The sequence below is a fragment of the Pleurodeles waltl genome, chromosome 7 (assembly GCF_031143425.1).
Source record: "Pleurodeles waltl isolate 20211129_DDA chromosome 7, aPleWal1.hap1.20221129, whole genome shotgun sequence".
Classification (NCBI taxonomy): Eukaryota; Metazoa; Chordata; class Amphibia; order Caudata; family Salamandridae; genus Pleurodeles; species Pleurodeles waltl.
Genome location: NC_090446.1, coordinates 1,284,767,349 through 1,284,787,736, shown reverse-complemented (window position 1 = coordinate 1,284,787,736; position 20,388 = coordinate 1,284,767,349). Strand labels below are relative to the sequence as shown.

Below are 20,388 nucleotides of genomic sequence, written 5' to 3'. Positions count from 1 at the left end.
ACAAAAAAATGCCTCAAGAGAGGCACAAAAACACTAGCTGGTCTACTGAGAGACTAGTGAGATGGGTCCCGAAACAGGCATACAGAAAAAACAGAAACCTGAGGCAGAAAACAGGAAGATGAGTGAGAGGAAACACAATGTATATGTCCAAATGCAATCAAAGAAAGAAGAGAAGCCTGTCATTCGATTGTTTTTTTCTGTCCCCCACCTTGGTGGTTTTTTTCCATTTCTGCTGAGAGTTAGAGAAGCAAATATTCATAGCATGTGTAGCTGTAGATATACAAGCTGTACATACTTCCACCTTCTAGTGTAGGTCTAGGACGTATTAGTTTTTTCTCCCCCATCTGGATCAATGTGAGTTCCAGTTTGACGTTGCGTGGTGTTCTCGACAGGCCTTTGGATCCGTTCCTTGACCATTATGGAAACAATCACACTTGCTCGTCAGTCTCCACCGTGTGCATTCTTCAATTCTGTTCCGATCGACGATCTCTTGGAATACCATCACTTCAGTCGAGGATATCCCAGTGATAGAAAATACTTCATTTCTGTTTTACCCTACTAAAAGAGAGGGTTCAAATGTCAAACAGGTGGATGCTTAAGCTGGCAAAGTCAAGGTGGCTTTTTCACCGTAAAGCGCTGACTCAAAGGTGGACACCAAAGCAGAAGACCCTTCACCAGCCCAGTGCCCATGGAAGACCACAGTGTGTACCATAACCTCCCTTGCTTGCCAAGGAGGGGCACCAGCCTTGACCTCCCAGGCAACCTCTGAGGCCTTAGATGCACAACTGCTTTCCAGCCATGGCTGACAACACTATTCCGAGCTGGACCAGATGCTCATACTACACGCCTCGCCAAAATCCCCCTCGAAGCTTCAAGCATTAATGTCAACTGCCACTTTAGTGCTGGATTCGAAAATGCAGGCTCAGCCACCTGCAGACTTGCAAAGGGTGGACCCTGAAACATTTTTAGCCAGCGGGCACCGATCCGAAGCATTCAGTGCCATGTCATTTAGAACATAGATCAACCTCTGCACCATCTAGACATCATACCTCTTCGACGCCATCCATTCCACCATCTGTATCGTCCACCGCTTCTGAGGATTTCGGAACAACTGATCCTTCAGCTGCTAGAAGAACATCTTGACGCTAAACACAACTGTTCTATGTCCAGCGAGTCACTGATCAGATCTTGGCAAAGCCTCCTCAGGTGCCCAAAAGACTTGGTTCCTCACAAGAGGAAGTTGACTTTTGAGGAACCCCTCAGTCCCTCTGTGGTACCCAAGAAGCTTAAAAGACAAAACAGGGCCACCTCCCCACTGCCTCCTGTTTGTCCTCATCCTCCACTCCCTTCTTCACCTTCCCGTTTATTTCCTTTGCTGCCTGTAGACTCTCACTCACACTCGTGGTGGTGGTGGTGGTGGTGGTGGTGGTGAGGGGGGGGGTGGGAGAAGGGTACCTCCATATCGCCAACGGGGCAGAGACCCCCTATGATGATTATGACCCATAGCCTCCAGTGGATACAGACCTGTATCCAGCAAAGCCCTCTCCCCCAGACAGCATCATGTTGTACCATGAGGTCCAGCAGCCACCTTCCACACAGTAGAGATGCATGTGCAACACAAGAAGGACAATTTCCTCATTGAGAGCCTCTCCTTTACCTAGTGCTCCCTATAGGACCTCAATATGCTCAAGGGAGTCCATAGACCGAGCCAGTCAGAGCGAGGGTTGTTACACCTATGGTCTACAAGAAATGCAAGACTTCTCCCACTGACCCACCATACATACTGAGTTGGTTAGCCCCTTACACCCTAGTCATTCATACAGCTTGAAAGCAAACTAACATCGGGGATGCAAACCCCCTCCCCTCTCTTCTGCAAAGTTTGTGTGCTCTACAGACACCCATTCCTCAAGGTTCCCTTCGCTGCTTCCTATACCGTGGTACAGTCACAACACCCACTACGGAAACCTCTTCCACCTTTTCATGGTCCACATAGTAGTCACCTTCAACGGCCTACTTCAGGGAAGGATACAGAAATAACAATGGCAAGAGTAGAGGAAAGGGCACAGCCCCAAAAAGGCCTTCTCCTTCAAAGCTCTGACTCTCCCCTCCTCCCCCTTGACCACACAACGCCTCAGGGGAAGGTTGCAGGGATTTTGCCCAGTTCGACAGAAATCACTTCTGACTGTTGGGTTCTGGATAACATACAGGCGGGGTACTGTCTTTAACAAATACATACACCACCAGCTGCCCCCATAACCCAGTCTACACAAACCATCATCCGACCATTTGCACCTACCTCAGGAGGAGATACAGGCCCTCCTTGCCAAGAGGACCATAGTGCTACTGTTGCCTCAACACACCACAAAAAGTGGGTGTATTCACTATACTTCCTTATTCCCATTCCCTGTACTTCCTTATTCCCAAAAACAACTGTTGCTTCAGACCCATCCTCAGTATGAGATTCTGTCGGAGCACTGTATAGTGACTACTAGACATTGTACCACTGCTGCAATAAGGTGACTTCATGATTGCCGTCAAGCAGAAGAACACCTACTTCTACATAACCATCTACCCAGTGCATCAAAGATAGCTGCAGTTTGTGGTGCATGGACAACATTACCAGTTCAAAGTCCTTCAGTTTGGGTTTACCACATCAGCAAGGGTCTTTACCAAATGTCTGGCCGGTATGGCAGCTCACCTCAGGAGGAGCGTCATCCAAGTCTTTCCTTACCTGGACGACTGGCTGATCAAGAGTGCAAATTAGCAACTAGCGCCCTCCCAGACCACTATTCAGATCTTGCACAGTCTAGGCTTTACGATCAATTCAACCACATCCCACCTTTCAAGTACAACCCTTCCTTGGGGTTATCCTAGACTCACGAGTGTGGTAGGCTTACTACAGTCCAACAAGTGTGCAAGCATTTCAAAACCTGCTACCTCTTTTTCAGCCAGATCGCTAAGTAACAGTCCGAACTGAGTTGAGCTTGCTAGGATTCATGGCATCTTGCATAACTATAGGTATTCGTGCACATGCGCCCATTGCAAGAATGTCTAGCGGCACAGTGGTCTAAAGCGGTGGCCACCTAGAGGATCTAGTGTTCTGTTGGGGCCAAACACATTGCTTTCTACAGTGGTGGAACACAAACAATCTGTCGCAGGGATAGCCCTTCCTAGACCTGGTCCCGCCCGGAGACCTTCAACACAGACATTTCGCACACCGGCTGGGGCATGCATCTCCATCACTGTGGCACTCGGGAAGGGGTCATCTGCTCAGCAATCCCTCCACATCAATTTACTAGAGTTGCTGGCTATCCAGATCATTCTCTAGGCCTTTCATCCTCTCATAGAGGACAAGACGGTCTTACTCTGAATGGACAACATGACTTATGTTTTGCTTCCAAAAGTAAGAGGGCACACAATCACCACAGTTGTTGACTGTAGCCCGGAGCAGCTGATGGTGGTGAATACATGAAATAGTGCATGTGCTCATCCAACACATTCCCGGAGTGAACAATGATCTGTTAGACCTGCTCAACAGAATGTACCAACCAGTCCATGAAAGGGAGCTCCATCCCTAAGTCCTACTCTCTTACTTTCAGCTTTGTGAGTTTCCACAAATGGACCTGTTTGTCTTTGTCGAAAATGCAAAATGCCCAAACTTCAGTGCCAGGCTACCACACTCGCAGTCCATGAGCAATGCACTGTGGGCAGAATGGTCAGAGATATTTGCCTATGCTTTTCCACCTCTCACACTCCTACCGTTTGTGGTACAAAGGATGAGGCAAACATCCCTCACTCTCATCTTAGTGGCATTCACCTTTGCATGTCAACCACAGTACATTACCTTGATTGAACTCTCTCTAGTTCCCCACATGAATCTCCCCAGCTAATCACACCTTCTCACACAACACAACAGCACTCTCAGGCACCCCAACACTCAGCAGCTCAACCTGCCAGAGGAAGGCATGTCTTTTCGTATGGAGGCCAGTAGGCCTACTACCGGAGCCTGCTATGCACCCAAATGGAAACAATTTGTAACTTACTATCTTCTTAAATATGTCAATCTTCTCACAGCATCTGTACAGGACATTGTCTGTTACCCCCATCTCCTGCAAAGGTAAGACATTTCCATTTGGTTACAGAATAGATAACATACTTCATTGTTCTGAAAACCTGTCATTGAGGCTTTCATGGAAGGCCTCAAATGGATGATTACAACTGGGATGCCTTCTGCTCCTGTGTGGAATCTTAATATGGTTCTCACAAGACTATTAGGCCCTCCTTCCAAACCACAACACACTTGCCCATTACAGTTCCTTTCCTGGAAGGTGGTCTTTATTGTAGCTATCACTTCCCTCAAGCTACAGTGAGATGCGCACTCTTACCTTGGAAGAGCCTTTCTTCCATGTCCATCATGAAAGGGTGGTTCTCAGAACCAATCCTAAATTCCTCCCTAATGTAGTCTTCAGTTTTCACCTTAATCAAACAGTCCATCTCTGCACAAGAGAGCACTAATATTCCATATTGACAGGACAAAACCCTTCCGTGAGACACAACACCTATTTCTGTCCTACTCCGAGCCACTCAAGCGACATGCTATTTCCAAGGTAGGTGTTGCTTGTTGGCTGGACAAGTGCATACAGACTTGTTAAGCTAAAACTAAAATACCCCTGCCCATCCCCATAGACTTCATTCCACTCAAAAGAAGGGGGCATCTATGGCTTTCTTAGGTAATATGTATGCAAAGCAGCTACATGGTCCACACCCCATACCTTTGCCAAACACTGCAGTGTCAATCTCCTGGCCAGACAGCAAGCTAAGATTGGCCAGGCTGACTTGTGTACACCTTTCCAGTCATCAAAAACATCCTCAGGCTAAGCCACCACTTTAAAAGGACTGCTTTACAGTCTATGCACAGCATGTGTATTTACAGCTACACATACCACAAATGGAAAATGTTACTCTGTAAGCATCTGTTTGAGGTATTTAGTGCTATAGATTCACATACGTCCATACTCCTTCGAAATTCCCAGTGTTTTTTTATAGATATTCTTTCCTGTTGTTATCTTTAATACTGTTTTTCCCGGGCAGAGGAGATGGAGCATTGAGACACAGTTAAGATGACCATGAAGAACAAAGTGATAATGGAGCCAATGCTGATGCGCCTTACCACTAATAGGTGGAGTCACTACGTTCCATGACTCAAAAACTTCCTTTAAAGGAAAACAAGTTGTACAAGTCCGAGCCCAGTACTAGAAGGTGAAAGTATACACAGCATGTGAATCTACGGCACTACATGCCACAAACAGATGCTTACAGAAACCATACCATTTTCCATATTATGCATATTTCCCATTCAGTCATTTCTTTGTAATTGATCTCTAAACTAAACAAGATGATATACACTTAATGAATGCTCAAGATTCATGTATACAGGTAGTTTGTATAGAGCATCCTTCTTCACTCCTTGACTGCAGAACTCTCCCAAAAATAATCAAAAAATGTTGTATTAAATAATTGAGTGAATCTTAGCTACTGCTAATTTCTCTGGGCCTTACTCTGCCTGTCAAGGAACTTGCTATGAAACGTTTGGCATTTTACTTTTGAGTGTTGAGCTCTTTTTCATTACACATACGTCTCAAGTGGGGAGCGAAGCCAGCTGCCATGCTATAGGCAGCTCAGAGCCCGAGCTCTTTGCAAGCCCACAAGACACCAGCCACCACGACCGGCATCCAACACCGTCCCTAGTGCCCTCAGAGAGCTGAAGACACGTGGCTGATAGGGGGAGCAGAAGGGAGCTGGGCACATGCGAGAACCCCGAGGAGAAGAGTGGTGAGTGCTCCCGGCACACACTCAAGATGGCAGTGCCCTAGTCAGGCATGGACTGTGGAGCTCGACAAATCAGCATGCTGGATGGGTGCAGTTCAAGCAACAAGCTCGGCTGTGACACCCTGTGAGGGGGAAGCCTTTCTTGGCAGAGGGCGCAGTTGGGGCCTGGCCTGATCTTGATGCCCCCGACTCTGCCTCTGGCCACTCAGGCTGGTGCCCACTGTGGAGGAGGCAGCGCTTTATAGGCCCTCCCCCCCATCCATCAGATTTCTGCCTTACTGTGGGTCCAGTGAGGACCTAGCTTGATACTGGCTGGCCCCTCTTGCTGTGGAAAAAGGGGGCGGCTAAATAGTATTAGACTCTCCTGTGCCTTACTGGGGCATAGCCTGGCGATATGCCAGCCCTAGGGATGCCTGACTTGAAGCGCTCCAGGGTGGCTGGCCTCCTTGGTGCTGTGGCTCCTGGGTAGTGCTGTGGGGAGCCCCTGCACGAGATACATGGTAGGGAGTACCAGACTGTGGTGGCCTTTCATGACCCACAAGCCCCCTGGATGTCCATGTGAGCAGATGCTGTGGCCCTGGGGACTGTCAGAGTGCCATGCCAGTAGTTGCTCCTCTCCTTTTTGACCCATCTTGTGGGGTGTTGCCATCTCCCCTGGAGGGTCCTTACACTTGTGTATTCCCCCTTACAATGTGGTCTCCGTGGACAGTGAGGATTGTGGTACTGCGACTCCTGGTGGCTCTGTTCTCAGCCACATAAACTGATTTGGGGGAAGCTTTGCCCATTTTCCCCTACTCTGAACATGGGCCTCACACAGAAACCAGAGATGATGCCCTTCCAAGCGCCCCCACCAGGAGGGTATTAAGCAGGGTGCTGGAGGAGGACTCCAAACTTGACAAACTTCTGCGATCAATGCCAGATGTGAGTGCCTGGAGGGCAGAATTGACTCTATCACATTTGACCTTAGCCTTATCCATGAGGACTCTAGGAAGGTGGCTGGGAGGAGTGCCGCCTCACAGAATTGGAGGGACATACAAGAAGACTGGCCGCTTGGCTCGACGATCAGGAAGAGAGGGCCAGCTGCAACAATATCAGGGTCATTAGCCTACTCAAAGGAGGACTCCTGGAGGACTTGCTCCAGGACGTAGTGCCTCTGAGGGACTGTCCAAATTCTTTACCCTTGACAAGGCACACAGGGTCATAGCCTGGTCCTATGGTGGCCTGCCTCCTTCATTTTCGGGGCAGGAATTTTCTTCTACAGCAAGCCCGCCTCCAGAGTCCCTTTGTGGTGAAGAATACATAGATCTCACTATATCCTGACTTCACCCTTCAGGTGTAAACGCAACGCTCCTCATTCCTCGCCTTGCTCTTCCCAGCCTGTTTGAGAGTGCAGGTGAAGGACAAGACTAATTTTTCCTATATCCTGCAGAGGCGTGGGACTGGCTGGAAAGCTATGATATGGAGATGGTGTGCCTGGATTTAGTGGTCCCTCAGCGATCAACATGTCAGAGGCAGGGGGATTCACAACTTTGTGGGGGGCATTGACTAACCGACCAGACTACAAGCAACTGAGGAATAGATGAGAGCTGTGGAGTTGGCAGCTTCTCTGCGCTCGAGCGTGGACTCTCCTCATCCTGAGACACATTCACGTAGGGGGCTCACCTCTAGCTTGGAGAGCTCCACAATCCCCGAGCTGGAAGACACTTTCTAGGGAGGGTTTATCCCAGGTCTGGGGACATCATCATTTGACCTCCTAAAGGGAGGCAACAGTTATTTACTCAGTACAGGGGTATGGTGACTACGTTATATCCTCTGACGTCTGCTTGACTTTCTACATTTTCCTCCCTCTTTCATTAGCCGGGGTGGGGCTACGCGGCATAGGCAAGGGGCTTGAACTTCATGCACCTTGCATTACTGTATGGCATACTATCTATTGGCATAGCTGGACATTTGCCTCTTGAGTGCTCCAATGTGGATCTGGTTGGCACTTGTTGTAGTGACCTTGTTGATAGGTTCTATGCCTTTTTAGTCTTGTTTGGACAGGATGTACACATATCTCATTTGTGAGCAGTTATTGAGGCTTTTTTTTTAATTGTTTTGTTGTTGGTTCTCTGTGACATTTGGTGGCTGGCGTCTAGGGCTACAGTGGGGTGTCTTGGTGGTATTCCCCTGGATCACACGGATACTTGTTGGAATGGGTGATTTAATCCATTTGATATCCTGGAATGTACAGGGACTGTCCACCCATTCAATTGCTATAACGGACTGGCTTACATAAAACGGAGAAGGGTGAAGGTTGCATTCCTGCAGGGGACCCACCTGACATGCGCTGAGGGTATGGCACTTCATAGGCGATGGAGAGGGCAATTGTATCACACAGCTTACTCTGCATTTGCAAGGGGGGGGGGCCTTCATCTGGATCAGACCTGAGGTGCCCTTCCCGTTACATAAGGCAGTTGTAGATCCAGAAGGTATGTATGTCCTGGTGCTGGGATGCCTGGACGCCAAGGACATTGCATTGCTTAATGTCTACACTCCAAAAACTGACCATTCTTAAATTTCTGCATAGCTTGACTCTACTCCTTCCATCAATGCTACCATATGTTCTAATAGTGGGTGAAGACTTTAATTGTGTTGCAGATGTCAATATGGGCAGAATCCACATCCTCTTCCACTTTGCATCTGCGTCTAAACTAGCAGATACCTTCTGCACTTGGGTAAGGCATTGGATCCTAGTGAATTGTTGGAGGGTGAGGAACCCCAGGCTGCGGGTTTATTGTATCACTGTGGTTTGCAAGACCTGGAGGTGTGATTGAATAAGGTGCTTGGTTTTTCTGCAGCATGTAAGAGACTGATAGACCCTGAATACATAATGCAGATATACTCTGACCATTGCCCCCTTTTATTCACCCCTTGGTGGTCTCCTCGTAGATCCTGCATCCTGACCTGGCAATTAGACCTGGCCCTGCTAGAGGATCAGGCATTCCGGTCCTTACTTCACTGATTTTAGGCTTGGGTACTAGGGCTCGGCATCTTTGGTGGGGGTCGAATGGGAGGCACTTAAGGTGGTGGTGTGCAGCTTCTGCATCTCTATCAAGGTGGCCGTGCATGCCCTGTTGCGCTCAGATATACGCCAACAGGAATCAGGCCTTGCTGGGTAAAAAGCCTGCTAGCAGAGAACAGATGCTTGCTAAACATGACAGCATATGTTGCAAGGGCCATACGCAGAAAGATATAAGTCGAGGAGCATGCAGGCCTGACTCCTTGAGAAGGAGACTGGGGGCACACCATCCTTCAGATTAAAGATTCTGTTGATCAGCTTGTGTTTGTGCAGGAGGCCATCAACCCGGTGTTCCTACCACACTGTCACGCTGTATGTGGTAGGTTCAGAAGTCAGTGAGTCAGACATACTGCACTACATTGTGGATTCCTCCCCTCCAGTTCCGGAACCAGCTGTGGTTGATTGGCTGGGGGCCAAGGTCACAGTACAGGAAGTTCGGGGACCATCAAGGAGATGGCCAGGGGCATGGTCCCCAATCAGATCACTTTCACATATAAATGTACTCTTTCTTTTCAACTGTTTTTGCCCCTCAGTAAGTGGCCATTTTCAGTGGGGCGGGGTGATGGGCCTAGCTCTTGCACAAGAAAGGCAAGGACTGGCTGCTGGTGGACTCCAACCATCCTTTATACATGGGGCTTACAAAATCTTGAGTAAGATACTGGCACATAGGATTTTACCACATATGATCAAGCTAATCCACCCTAGTCAAATTGGTTTTATAGCTACCTGTAGCATGCTGCAGAGTAAACACTAGTTGATCCATATCCTGGACAGACGTACCCTTGCCTTATCTGTGGATCTATGAAAAGCATTCAATTCCCTTCAGTGGGAATTTTTATATGCTGCTCTGCTTGAGATAGGGTTTAGGGTATCATTTATTAAATGGACCATGCTGTTGTACACCCTGCTGATGGCAAGAATTCAAACTGGGTCAGTGATCTCTGGGGCATGCTGTGGAGCTGGGTACTTGGCAGGGCTGCCCCTTGCTTCCCTCTGTTATTTGCGCTGGCATTAGAGCTGTGTGCATTAACGATATAGCAGGGTGGCTGCTATCAGGGTCTACAGGTGTCTGGTGGCCATGTGTAAATTGCGCTATACGCGGACGATAAGCTCTTGTATATGTGTGATAGACCTTCTGACATCAGGGGGGATGTAGTGACAGCCCTATCGAACTTCAGAAGGCAGTCTGATCTGGAGGTTAACTGGCACGAAGTATATACCTTTCCCCGGCGACCCCGTTGGGGGAAAGATTCCCCCCTCCCCCACTATAGTGTGGTTGGGTTGGGAGCATGCCTCTACTCGTTAATTAAGTCGGATCGTGTATAGAGCTCCGGATCTGGTCTTTGAGGGCAATTGCTTGAGCCCTATCTTCTGCATGGCTGTGGGTCTCCTTCTGGAGTACCCTGCTGAGAGCCATTTGCAGTCAGATAGCTATATTCAAGATAGTCCTGTTATTATACCTCTTTTATTTCTTTGCAGCACTATCGGGAGAGTTCACTAGAGCATATTTTCGAGAACTGGAAAGGGTGCTTGTCGCTCTCTCCTGGGAGACTTCCAGAGGCAAAGTAGCCTTGAGGAAATTATGTTTGCCAATGAATGAGGGTGGTATGCCTGTCCCAGACTTTGAACTGAATTATTTGGCTGCCCAGTTGCAGTGGGTCTCCCGATGGCGATTGGTACTTTGGTAGGTAGTGGGTACTTGGGATCATGGAACTCCCTCCAGGACTCTTCCCACTCACATTCTGATGCACCCCAATCCTGCGTTAGTGGTTCAAAGTGAGAATGTCTTGATCCACATGGTGTGATATGTGTGGGAATGGGTACCGCAAAGAACTCACACCAGAGCCCCATACACTTGCAAGCTCCCCTTACTGATGGCTTGTTTTTGGCAATATCCGGGAAGTTGGACTGGTCACCATTATGGGTGATTTACTTGAGGTGCAAACTTAGCTCTTTCTTAGAGCTGAGGGACTCATACGGCATCTCAGCGGGACTCTTACTGTTGCATGGAGCCCTGAGGGCAGGCTCCTCTGAACCCCCGGAGCATGAGTGCTTCTGCTACTTGTTTCTTATCACTAGGACGACAAGGATAATCACCCTGCTGTATCGTATCTTGCTAAAGGGGGCCCAGTTAGGCCTCTCACAGCTGCGCCACTGCTGGGACACAGATTTAGGACCAGAGCTCAATGACTCTGCTTGGAAGAAAATCCTGGTGCTTACCCCCATGGTGTCACAAAACATTAGATTTAAACTTATACAGGTTTTTTTCATGCATCGGGCATACCTCACCCCTCCGCAACTGTATGCTATGTTCCCTAGGGCCTTTTCAGACTGTCCCCGCTGCCACACAACTGAGGTGGGGTTCTTTCATATGCCCAATTCTTGCCCCCAACTGGGCCACAGTGCTTCAAGTGGTGTGTCGGGCCACCAATCTACACTTCTATTGTACCCTACATCTATGTTTGCTGGGTTCACATGCACTTAGTGCGGCCGGAAAGTGACAGACAGGTTCACAGATTGAGCACTAACACTCGCCAGGCAGAAACTAATGAGCTGGAAATCTGTCACTGGACCCAATCTGGCAAAATGGAATAGAGAACTGATTAAATAGGCAGACTGTGAGAAGGATGCATTATGGCAGGAGGAGGTCAGAGGAGAGCAGAGATTCCAGATACTGCCTTCATGTGATGCGATACTGGTGGTCTGCCCAAAACTGGAAACCCAGGAAGGCTACTGGCTGCGGAGTTGCATTCTTCAGCATGCTTGCCAGGACCTGAGCTGCCATTACAGTCCCCTCCCGCTCCTCGTGAGGTTAGGACACATAGGGGGTTATTACAACTTTGGAGGAGGTGTTAATCCGTCCTAAAAGTGACAGTAAAGTGACGGATATACCACCAGACGTATTACGAGTCCATTATATCCTATGGAACTCGTAATACAGCTGGTGGTATATCCGTCACATTTGGACTGGATTAACATCTCCTCCAAAGTTGTAATAACCCCCATAATGCTCCTATTGAGTAATGGTTGGCGGCATAGTACCAGAGTGTTTGTGAGATGGGGGAGATGTAGTACTGCTGTGGATCCTTTCTGTGGGGACGGGTCAACGCCAAACTCGCAAGCGGGGGCAGCACCGAGAGCTGCCGTGTTGGTGAAGGCCCCGTTCATGTGTTACTTGTGCTGTTCGATTCAATATTTCATTTGTACTAACTGTGATGTGGCTTATATGTTGATTTCTGTTATTCTGCCTGCACACACCTGCCCTTTTTAATTTCATATGTTGTTTCTCTTCTTTTCTTTATTTGTATGAACAGTATGTTTTCAAAATGGCAGTAAAAAGATACTAAAGAAAATGCCACTAGGTAGTTCTAGTTTGAACCTAGTTTCCATAGACGGAGTGTTTTTTGTTTTTCCTATAACTTTGGCATCGCTTAATGAATCTTCACAAAATTTTCATTACATTACATTTGTCAGTTTATCTGTTGCTTTGAATGTTTTGGTGGGATCCGTCAAGCGTGGGCTGAGAAAAAAAGGAGTGTGGTCACAAAATGCCTTTTCCCCATTCATTTTTCCATGGGTCCTTTAGACACGCCCAGAGCTAGAGCCACTGAACAGAATTACACTAAAGGAAGCTAGATCATGTTCTGCAGATTACACTTTTGGTGTTTGGCAGAAGTCTGTTCAGTAGTTTTGGAGAGATTTAAGGCCAAAAAATATATATGTCCAGGGACGCAGATCCAACTGTCCCAGTACTGTTATCTGATTGGCTGCTAACACTTTAACAAGGAAGTGTTGGCAGCCATCTTGGAACTCCGCTTCAGCCAACTCCCAGGGAAAAAAAAGAAGGAAAAAAAAGAAAAGGGGCCAGGGTAGAGTCACCCTGACCCATTAGCTCTGGTGCTGGAGTCCCAGAAAGACCCCTCCAGGGCTTAAAATCACTTTATTTCTCCCACGTTTTCCCTTTCTTTTGCCCCCAGGTGGACCAGGCCCCAGGAGCATTTGGGGTTTATAAAGGAGGGGGGTGCACGGGGCCCCCTCTTTTGGCTTAAATAAGCCCCGGGCACCCTCACATCCCTGGGGTGATTTCTGTTAAATGTGCAGTGGGCTGTGCGCTCTGGGGACCACCAACTCCCCAGGGCAAAATGCTTTTTTGATGTGGGGGAGGCCTTATGGCCTCCTCCACTGCCCCGGGACCACCACCTCCCCTGGGGCAAACTGTAATAAAAAATAGAAAGGGGGTCTGTTTCAGACCCCTTGCAGCCCTGGGGACCACCACCACCTCCCTGGGGTTATTCTATGTTGGAGGCGGGGGGCCATGTGGCCCCCCTTGAGGAGCCTATGATGTCTCTGGGTACCGCCACCGCCGGACCGACTTCTACTTTGTCTCGGGTTGCCCAACCCCAGGACATAGACGTTTTCTGTGGCTTGATGGGAGCTTTAACAGCTGCTGCCAAGCCACAGCAAACACTCCGGTCCGAAGAAGAGAGAGCTGTCAAACAGTTCTCCCTTCATTGCAGCGGAGGTTTCCTCAGTGTTCCTGCCCACGGAGATGCAGACAAGCACACAGAGGGAGCTGCTTTAGCTCTTCCTCTCTGTGACAGCATTGCTGGCTCCCGCAAGAGGAGGGAGCCAACTGGTACCTTGGGGGCCTACAGGCTCCTCCCATGGCCCCAGCATTGAGATGGGGGTGCCCTCGGCGACACCCAGGTCACATAGCCAGGCCCCGGGGTTAGGTGGTTATAGGGGTTGGCCACAGGGACTGGCCACAGGCCAGGCCCTGCAGCCAACAGCAGCAGTTCACGGCCAAAGACAGTGCGCAGTGGTGGTTGGATTAACATATAATAATGAAAATTACTATACATTTAAAAACATAGAAACTCACTGAAAAAAAAAAAGATTTCAGGGACGTTACAGTTTGGCTCCCATTTTAAACATACAAAACTATAGAAATTCACCTGTTATAGTTATCTCACCCGCACCATGCACTGCTAGTTGCCCTGCAAATTACAGCACTCGTGACATCTTGGATAACATCACTGATAATATAATATTTGTGATAAAAAATTTTACGAAAAACCTGTGCTTGGCTGGGGCGTGAGTTATAGTTACCTTAGGGCACGCGTTAGTTACTTGAGATAACTCTAATTCTAACAGGTGGATGTGTATGGTTTTTTATTTTTAAATGGGAGCCTCGCTATAACGTCACTGTAAGCTTTGTTTTTTTAAAGTGATATATATATATATATATATATATATATATATATATATATATGTGCCTCTAGTGTATATGTAACCTACTCAAAGATTCGCATGCATGCTGTCTCTGTTCCAATGATTACTTGTCAATATTCTTTTCTTTCAACTTTTTCCCTTTACCTTGTACATTTCTCTTTCACACATGTGCCTTATGCTGAGCCTTATAAATACACTTACCAAGTAAATAAAAGTACTTCATGTTTCTTCTGAATTCAACCCTTCTACTCAGTCATATAATGGAATATTCATAACCTTTCTTTGTATGTTACAGATCTTCTGTGTATTGCCACCTCCTCTTTGTGCTTGGTGCGGTGACATGTGGGACTTGATGAGTTCCCATTTCCCGCTAGTCCTTTCAACATGTAAATGCTTTCTTTGCAGATGTCCATGGGACCCGATGAGGAACGTCTCGACAGGAGTGAGTTCTATAGCTGGCAGGACTTCATATCCTTCCTGGACAACTGGTCAAAGGAGAGGAAGGTGGTTTTTGTCATTCGCTGTTCCACTGCCCTCAGTGAACAAGAAATCAACCATTACCCTCTTGGGCCTGAGATTGCCAGATCCCTGCGATACAAAAGTGTACGTTTGGGCTGCATGAGCGGTACGAGGTAAACGTATTTATATTATTTCTAGTTTTTCATTCCCCTACTCAGGAAATGTATGCATCCTTCATGTGGAAGTACTATGCTATGGATCTGGTTGGTGCTAACCTGTAAACAGTGGTCAGTCTTCATATTAATCATGGTAAGTGTTCCATGGGGACTTAGTGTGCATTGTGTAATCAATTATGGTACCTCCATCCTGGTTGGTTGCTGGTCCGAAAAAGACTCATTAATGTGTTCCTTTGAACACAGGCACACAGACAAAACAGGCTGGATACCAAACTATGGAAAGATTATTTACAAGTCCCTATCACAGCATGGTGAATGTAACTGAGAACAAACACAGCTTTCCACATACAAGAGTGTATCCTGTACATCACCCTCTCAATCCTTGTGGCTCATACTGATGCCAGAAAGGAAACAATCTTCTCTCTATTCTGTCATGATCAGTGGAATCACCTCCCTACCTGACTAGTCTTAGAAGTACCCTGCCTCAGTAAACAGTGAGGAACTAACTCTGTCATGGTACCAGTTGTGAAGCTGATTCCTCTGTATATCCCTCTCGGGTCCACCCTCCTATTTAGATGCACATAACAATCATTCCAGGAAAACAGGAAAAATTGCACAACTGCTCTACCAAGCGTGTTTTCATAAGAAGTTAATAACCCTTATGATGCAGTAATTAATGTTAAGAAGTAATGCCCCTGGCCGGTAATGTGTTAGAACTTTGTGTTGTATGTTGTGTGAACTCTTTTCGATAACAGTTTCCAAAACCTGCTTATTTGCAGCATGACCCTGCTCTTGGTTTGCATGTGGTGCATTGGTCAGCCTTCAAGTGGTTGGATCTAGAGATGTATGTAGAGCAGCAACAGTTTAACTTTCACCATAGATGCAGTTCCTAGGACTCATTTTGACAGTGGCTTTAAGTCCTCAATACCCCAGGTTGTGACTTCAAGTTTAGATCAGTGGTTCCCAACCTGTGGGCCGGGGAACCCTGGGGGTCCGCGAAGCCTCCTCAGGGGGTCCGCGACTGCTTAGAAAATGTAATAATATTAGGTTCCAACTATCAGTAATGACTTAGTGGGGGTCCCCGGATTCCAATAATGAGTCAGTGGGGGTCCCCGGGCTCCAGTATTGATAAGATGGGGGTCCACAGAAGTCAAAAGGTTGGGAACCACTGGTTTAGATTATTTGTTGCAATTAGTGGGTTCGGGGGTGTTTCTGAAGAGATGCCGAGGAGATAGAATGTGTTTTTTTTTTTTGCAACTGTTGCAGATGAGTTGAAGTTATAGATAAACCACCAGTGATGACATCATCGCGGGGGTGGTTTCAGAGCAGATTGTTTTGGTTGGTCTTCAACCAGGACAGAGGATTTTTATTTTAGGGTATGTTTAATTTCATTCTGTTCCACTTAATTCACAGGGGGTAGAATTAAAATTCTGTCCTAATTGCCACAGGAAAATTACTTCCGTGGGTGAACAGTGTGTGTATTTTATGCTTTCACAGGGACCAAACACTGCTACAAATCTTGACTGTCCCAGCCTAAAACTTTGAGGAAAGGGGGAAGTTAATGATTGCACACTGGGCAAGAATTCAGTTGTCTGGGGCAGAGACGTTTCTAAGAAGGGAAAAGAAGGTCACTCGATCAAAAAGTATACCATATGTAAGTCCAGGGAAGATCTTCAATATCGAAGACACCTGTATCCAAAAAAAAAAGTCTTAAGAGACGAAACGAATCAGTCGTTGTTGAGAATACTGATAAGCAATGTGTTAAACCTGGCATCTTTGTCGTGGCATTTGCCTTCAGACCTCCTGTTTTTGCTGGTTTTAGGGCTCTGCACACTTTACCACTACTAACAAGTGCCAAACAGTGCATGGCCGTACCACCACAATCCCACTATCACTCTTTTGGTCTAGTATTATCCCATGTTTGGAGGCTCTCTGGTGTATAGTACCAATATAATTTGGTTTTAAAGAGTTTTTTTTTGATGGAGGCACAAGGCAAAGGGACCCTTGCCTTTTGATGGATAGAGGACCATTCCTTTTTTGAGAGGCTATGACCCAACACCCTTTTCCACTTCTGGCCTGTTTTCCACTTTCCTCCTCTTCCTCCGCTGTATGTTTGTTTCCACTTTTAGTTATCAGTCATTTCTCAAAAAGATGTCAAGTGACGAGTCGCTGCCTTTTTAAGAGCACCAGGTGACACCCAACGCAGACTTGAAGATATTTATGCCTTTCTTGCTCCAGTACAGGAGAAAGAACGACATAAATAACTTGATTTATTCAAACACTTTAAGACCTTTGATATCAAATAGGTCCCCTATCCGATAGCAGCTCTAGTTTTTGCCATACTGAGAACTCCATTCCCACAGCTGCTGGGCCAAAGTTCTGGTTGCCCTCAAAAGTGTAAATAGGGAAGGACAAGTGGAGAGTTCTGTCTTTATTATTGCTTTGTCCCATGCTCCCAGACTTACCTTTGTTTCCAGAGATGAGTGAAGAGCCCAGGCTGTATTTTATCTATCAAGCCCTATGTTCTTCATAGGGGAACCCTGAACTTTGCTTGGTCCACAAAGCACCAGTGTTTTTCCCCTCCTCATAAAGCTACTACGATACGTAGTGAATCGTGGCTGCCTTATAATAATTCAGGATGTTCAAGAAACCCAATCTCCCTCCTCCACTATTTTTATATTTGCTTTCTTGCTATCCGTGGTGTCATGCCCGCCCCACACAAAGTTAATAAACAGTTTTTGTATATTGGCTAGGGTAACACTGCTAGGTCGTTGCCGGAGTGTTTGCACTATGTATAAGAACCTAGTCAATGCAGTCATTTTAATGGCTGCTAGGACTCCCACCCATGAAAGCACCCCCAGGAGCCATGACTGTACATATTTTTCAAATTGCGTTATCAACAAGTTTTGATTTACCCACCTCATCATAGTCGTAGACAAAGTTAAAGTTACCCTAAGGTCTAAGGCATTTAATGTCCTCTCTGGCCCAGTGAATTGGGTATTTTCTGTTACAACTTGGTCTCATTGGATGAATACACAGAGAGATTCAAAATTAGAATTTTTTGTTTATTTTGAACCCTTACGCCTTTCCAACTCGTTTTATGATTGTATTTACTGCATGGACGAAGGCCACAGGATCTGAGAGCCTAATTAGTACGTTGTCAGCTTATGGCCTGATTTTATGTTCTTTGCCACCAAATGTTATGCCTTTAACCATGTCGGCCTGCCTGATTGTCATAGGTAATGTCTCCATATAGATAGTGTATGAGAGGTGACAGTGGACAGCCTTGTCTTGTTTGTCGCTGATTCACCAAGGGGCAAGAGGTGGGCTCATTTATTCTAATTCTTGCTTAAGGAGTGACATAAGTGCTAAATGCCCAAGTCAGAACATGAGACCAATGTGTTGCATCGTGAAGACTAGAAAGGGCCAGTGAACACAGCCAAATCTTGTTCAGCATCTATCGGCAAGAGAAAATGCTCCTTTGTGGGCCCTCTCCATGTTGTTGATAATGTGAATTAAGCATTTGGCGGTGTTGGTGCAGTTAGCTGCAGTATGAATCCTGCCTGATCAGAGTTGATCAAGATCGGCATGTAGAATCCTAACATGTTGGCCAATATGCTTGCAAACAATTTTGCATCAACGTTTAATAAACAGATGGGCCTGCATGAGCACATAACAGGGTTCTTTCCGGGCTTGGGTAAGACTGTGATGGACACCTCTTTCATTGATTTAGTGATTGCTTTCAGGTCTCACATAGCATTAAAGAGGCAGGTGAGCATAGGAGCCTATACCTGGCAATACGATTTACAAAATAGTGCAGAATTCCCATCCGGCTTAAGTGATTTCTGTAGTTTTAATCAAGCTATAGCTGCTATCACCTCATGTCTTGTAATCAGGTTCGAGCATGAGGCTTCAAAAGTCTGAGTAGAGCAAACCTATCTTGGAAGGCAGTTATGTATGTTTCTGGTAAAGTTTCTGCCCTATGCAGTTTTCCATAAGATATTCAAAGGAGCTTTAAATATGGTCAATCAATCAATCAGGACTTACAAAGCACGGCTAATCACCCAATAGGGTATGCAGGTCCCGGAGGCTTATTTGAACAGCCAGGTCTTGAGGGAAATTCGGAATTCGAGAAGGGAGGTGTGATGGTCCGGCGGCGAGTGGGGACGCTGCTCCAGGTTTTTGCTGAGATGTAAGAGAAGGAGCATCCTCCACTTTCGCTTCAGTAGATGCGGGGTGTATGGACAAGTGAAAGGGATGCAGACTGTAGTCTTCTTGATGGCTAGTGGAAGTTCATGGGTAGGTAATGTAAGTGGGTCCTTGGTTATGTAGAGCATTGTGTGTGTGGGGCAGCAGCTTAAACTGGCATTTCTTCTTTACAGGGAGCCATTGGAGTTGCCTAAGATGAAATGTGATGTGATGTAGGTTTGTCCGGTAAGGCCGAGGAGGAGTCTGGCTTTGGTGTTCTGTATGGTCTGAAATCTCTGTAGGAGGTGTGTGGCAATTCCTATGCAGGCCTCGAAAAATCATAAAAATGTTGCTACACCTGCAGGTTGAGTAGCTTGAATAATCTACTCCACCTAACTGTAATGTACTTGACCCAGAAATGGGTCTCAAATTGTGTGATCCTAGGCAAATATTGTATTTTGCAGTCACCTTTTTCTTCGCTTTCACATATGAGTACACCTTCAAATAGGTTACTTCAGCATTTCTGCTGTAAAAATAAATCCTCTTTTATTGAATAAATGCACGAAACGTTTGCTCCATATACAATAAATCTAGCCCGCATATAGGGTACACATAATCCATGCATGACTTGCCTCTTAGTTTACTGATAGCTTTGCCAACAGGGCAGGAGTGTTTCTCAGTTTATGTTTAAACACTCACTTTTAATAAATATATGTTCGATGGCATCTGTCGCTGTAGATACGCATGTTTTGCAATAGCTCGCCATCTGGTGTTGGGCTGGAGTGTTACAAGTTGTTTTTCTTCGAAGAAGTCTTTCGAGTCACGGGACCGAGTGACTCCTCCTTTTGTCTCCTTTGCGCATGGGCGTCGACTCCATCTTCGATTGTTTTTTTTCCGCCATCGGGTTCGGACGTGTTCCTGTCGCTCCGAGTTTCGGAACGGAAAGATAGCTAATTTCGGAAGATTTTCGTTGGTATTGTTGCGTTCGGGATCGGCGTAGTTAGATTCAACACCGCGTCGAAGGATCGAAGAGCTCCGGTGCCCTTCGGGGTAGTTTTTCGACCCCGTCGGGGCTTGGTCGGCCCGACCGCGTGCTGAAGAACGCCGATGGAACGGACCCCGTTCCGTTTCTGCCCCAAATGCCACAATAAATACCCCTATACAGACCAACACTTGGTCTGTAACCTGTGCCTGTCACCTGAGCACAGTGAAGACACCTGCGAGGCCTGTCGTGCGTTCCGGTCCCGAAAAACACTCCGAGACCGTCGAGCCAGAAGACTTCAGATGGCGTCCGCGCCGACAGCCCACCGAGAGTTCGAGGAACAAGAAGAGGAAGGTACCTTCTCGATCCAAGACTCAGACTCCGAAGGATTCGACGATACACAAACCGTGAGTAAGACGTCGAAAACCACTCAGAGGAAGATTTATAAGGCCCAGGGGACG

General features: G+C 46.9%; 1 protein-coding gene across 1 annotated transcript in view; it reads left to right on the top strand.

Annotated features, from left to right (window-relative positions):
- The window catches only part of LOC138246182 (uncharacterized), a 448,661-nt gene that overhangs the window by 323,419 nt on the left and 104,854 nt on the right, over positions 1–20,388 (top strand). The window contains exon 17 of the mRNA XM_069200506.1: positions 14,528–14,754. Coding sequence (XP_069056607.1) covers positions 14,528–14,754 — 227 coding nt within the window. The remainder of the gene's footprint in view (positions 1–14,527; positions 14,755–20,388) is intronic.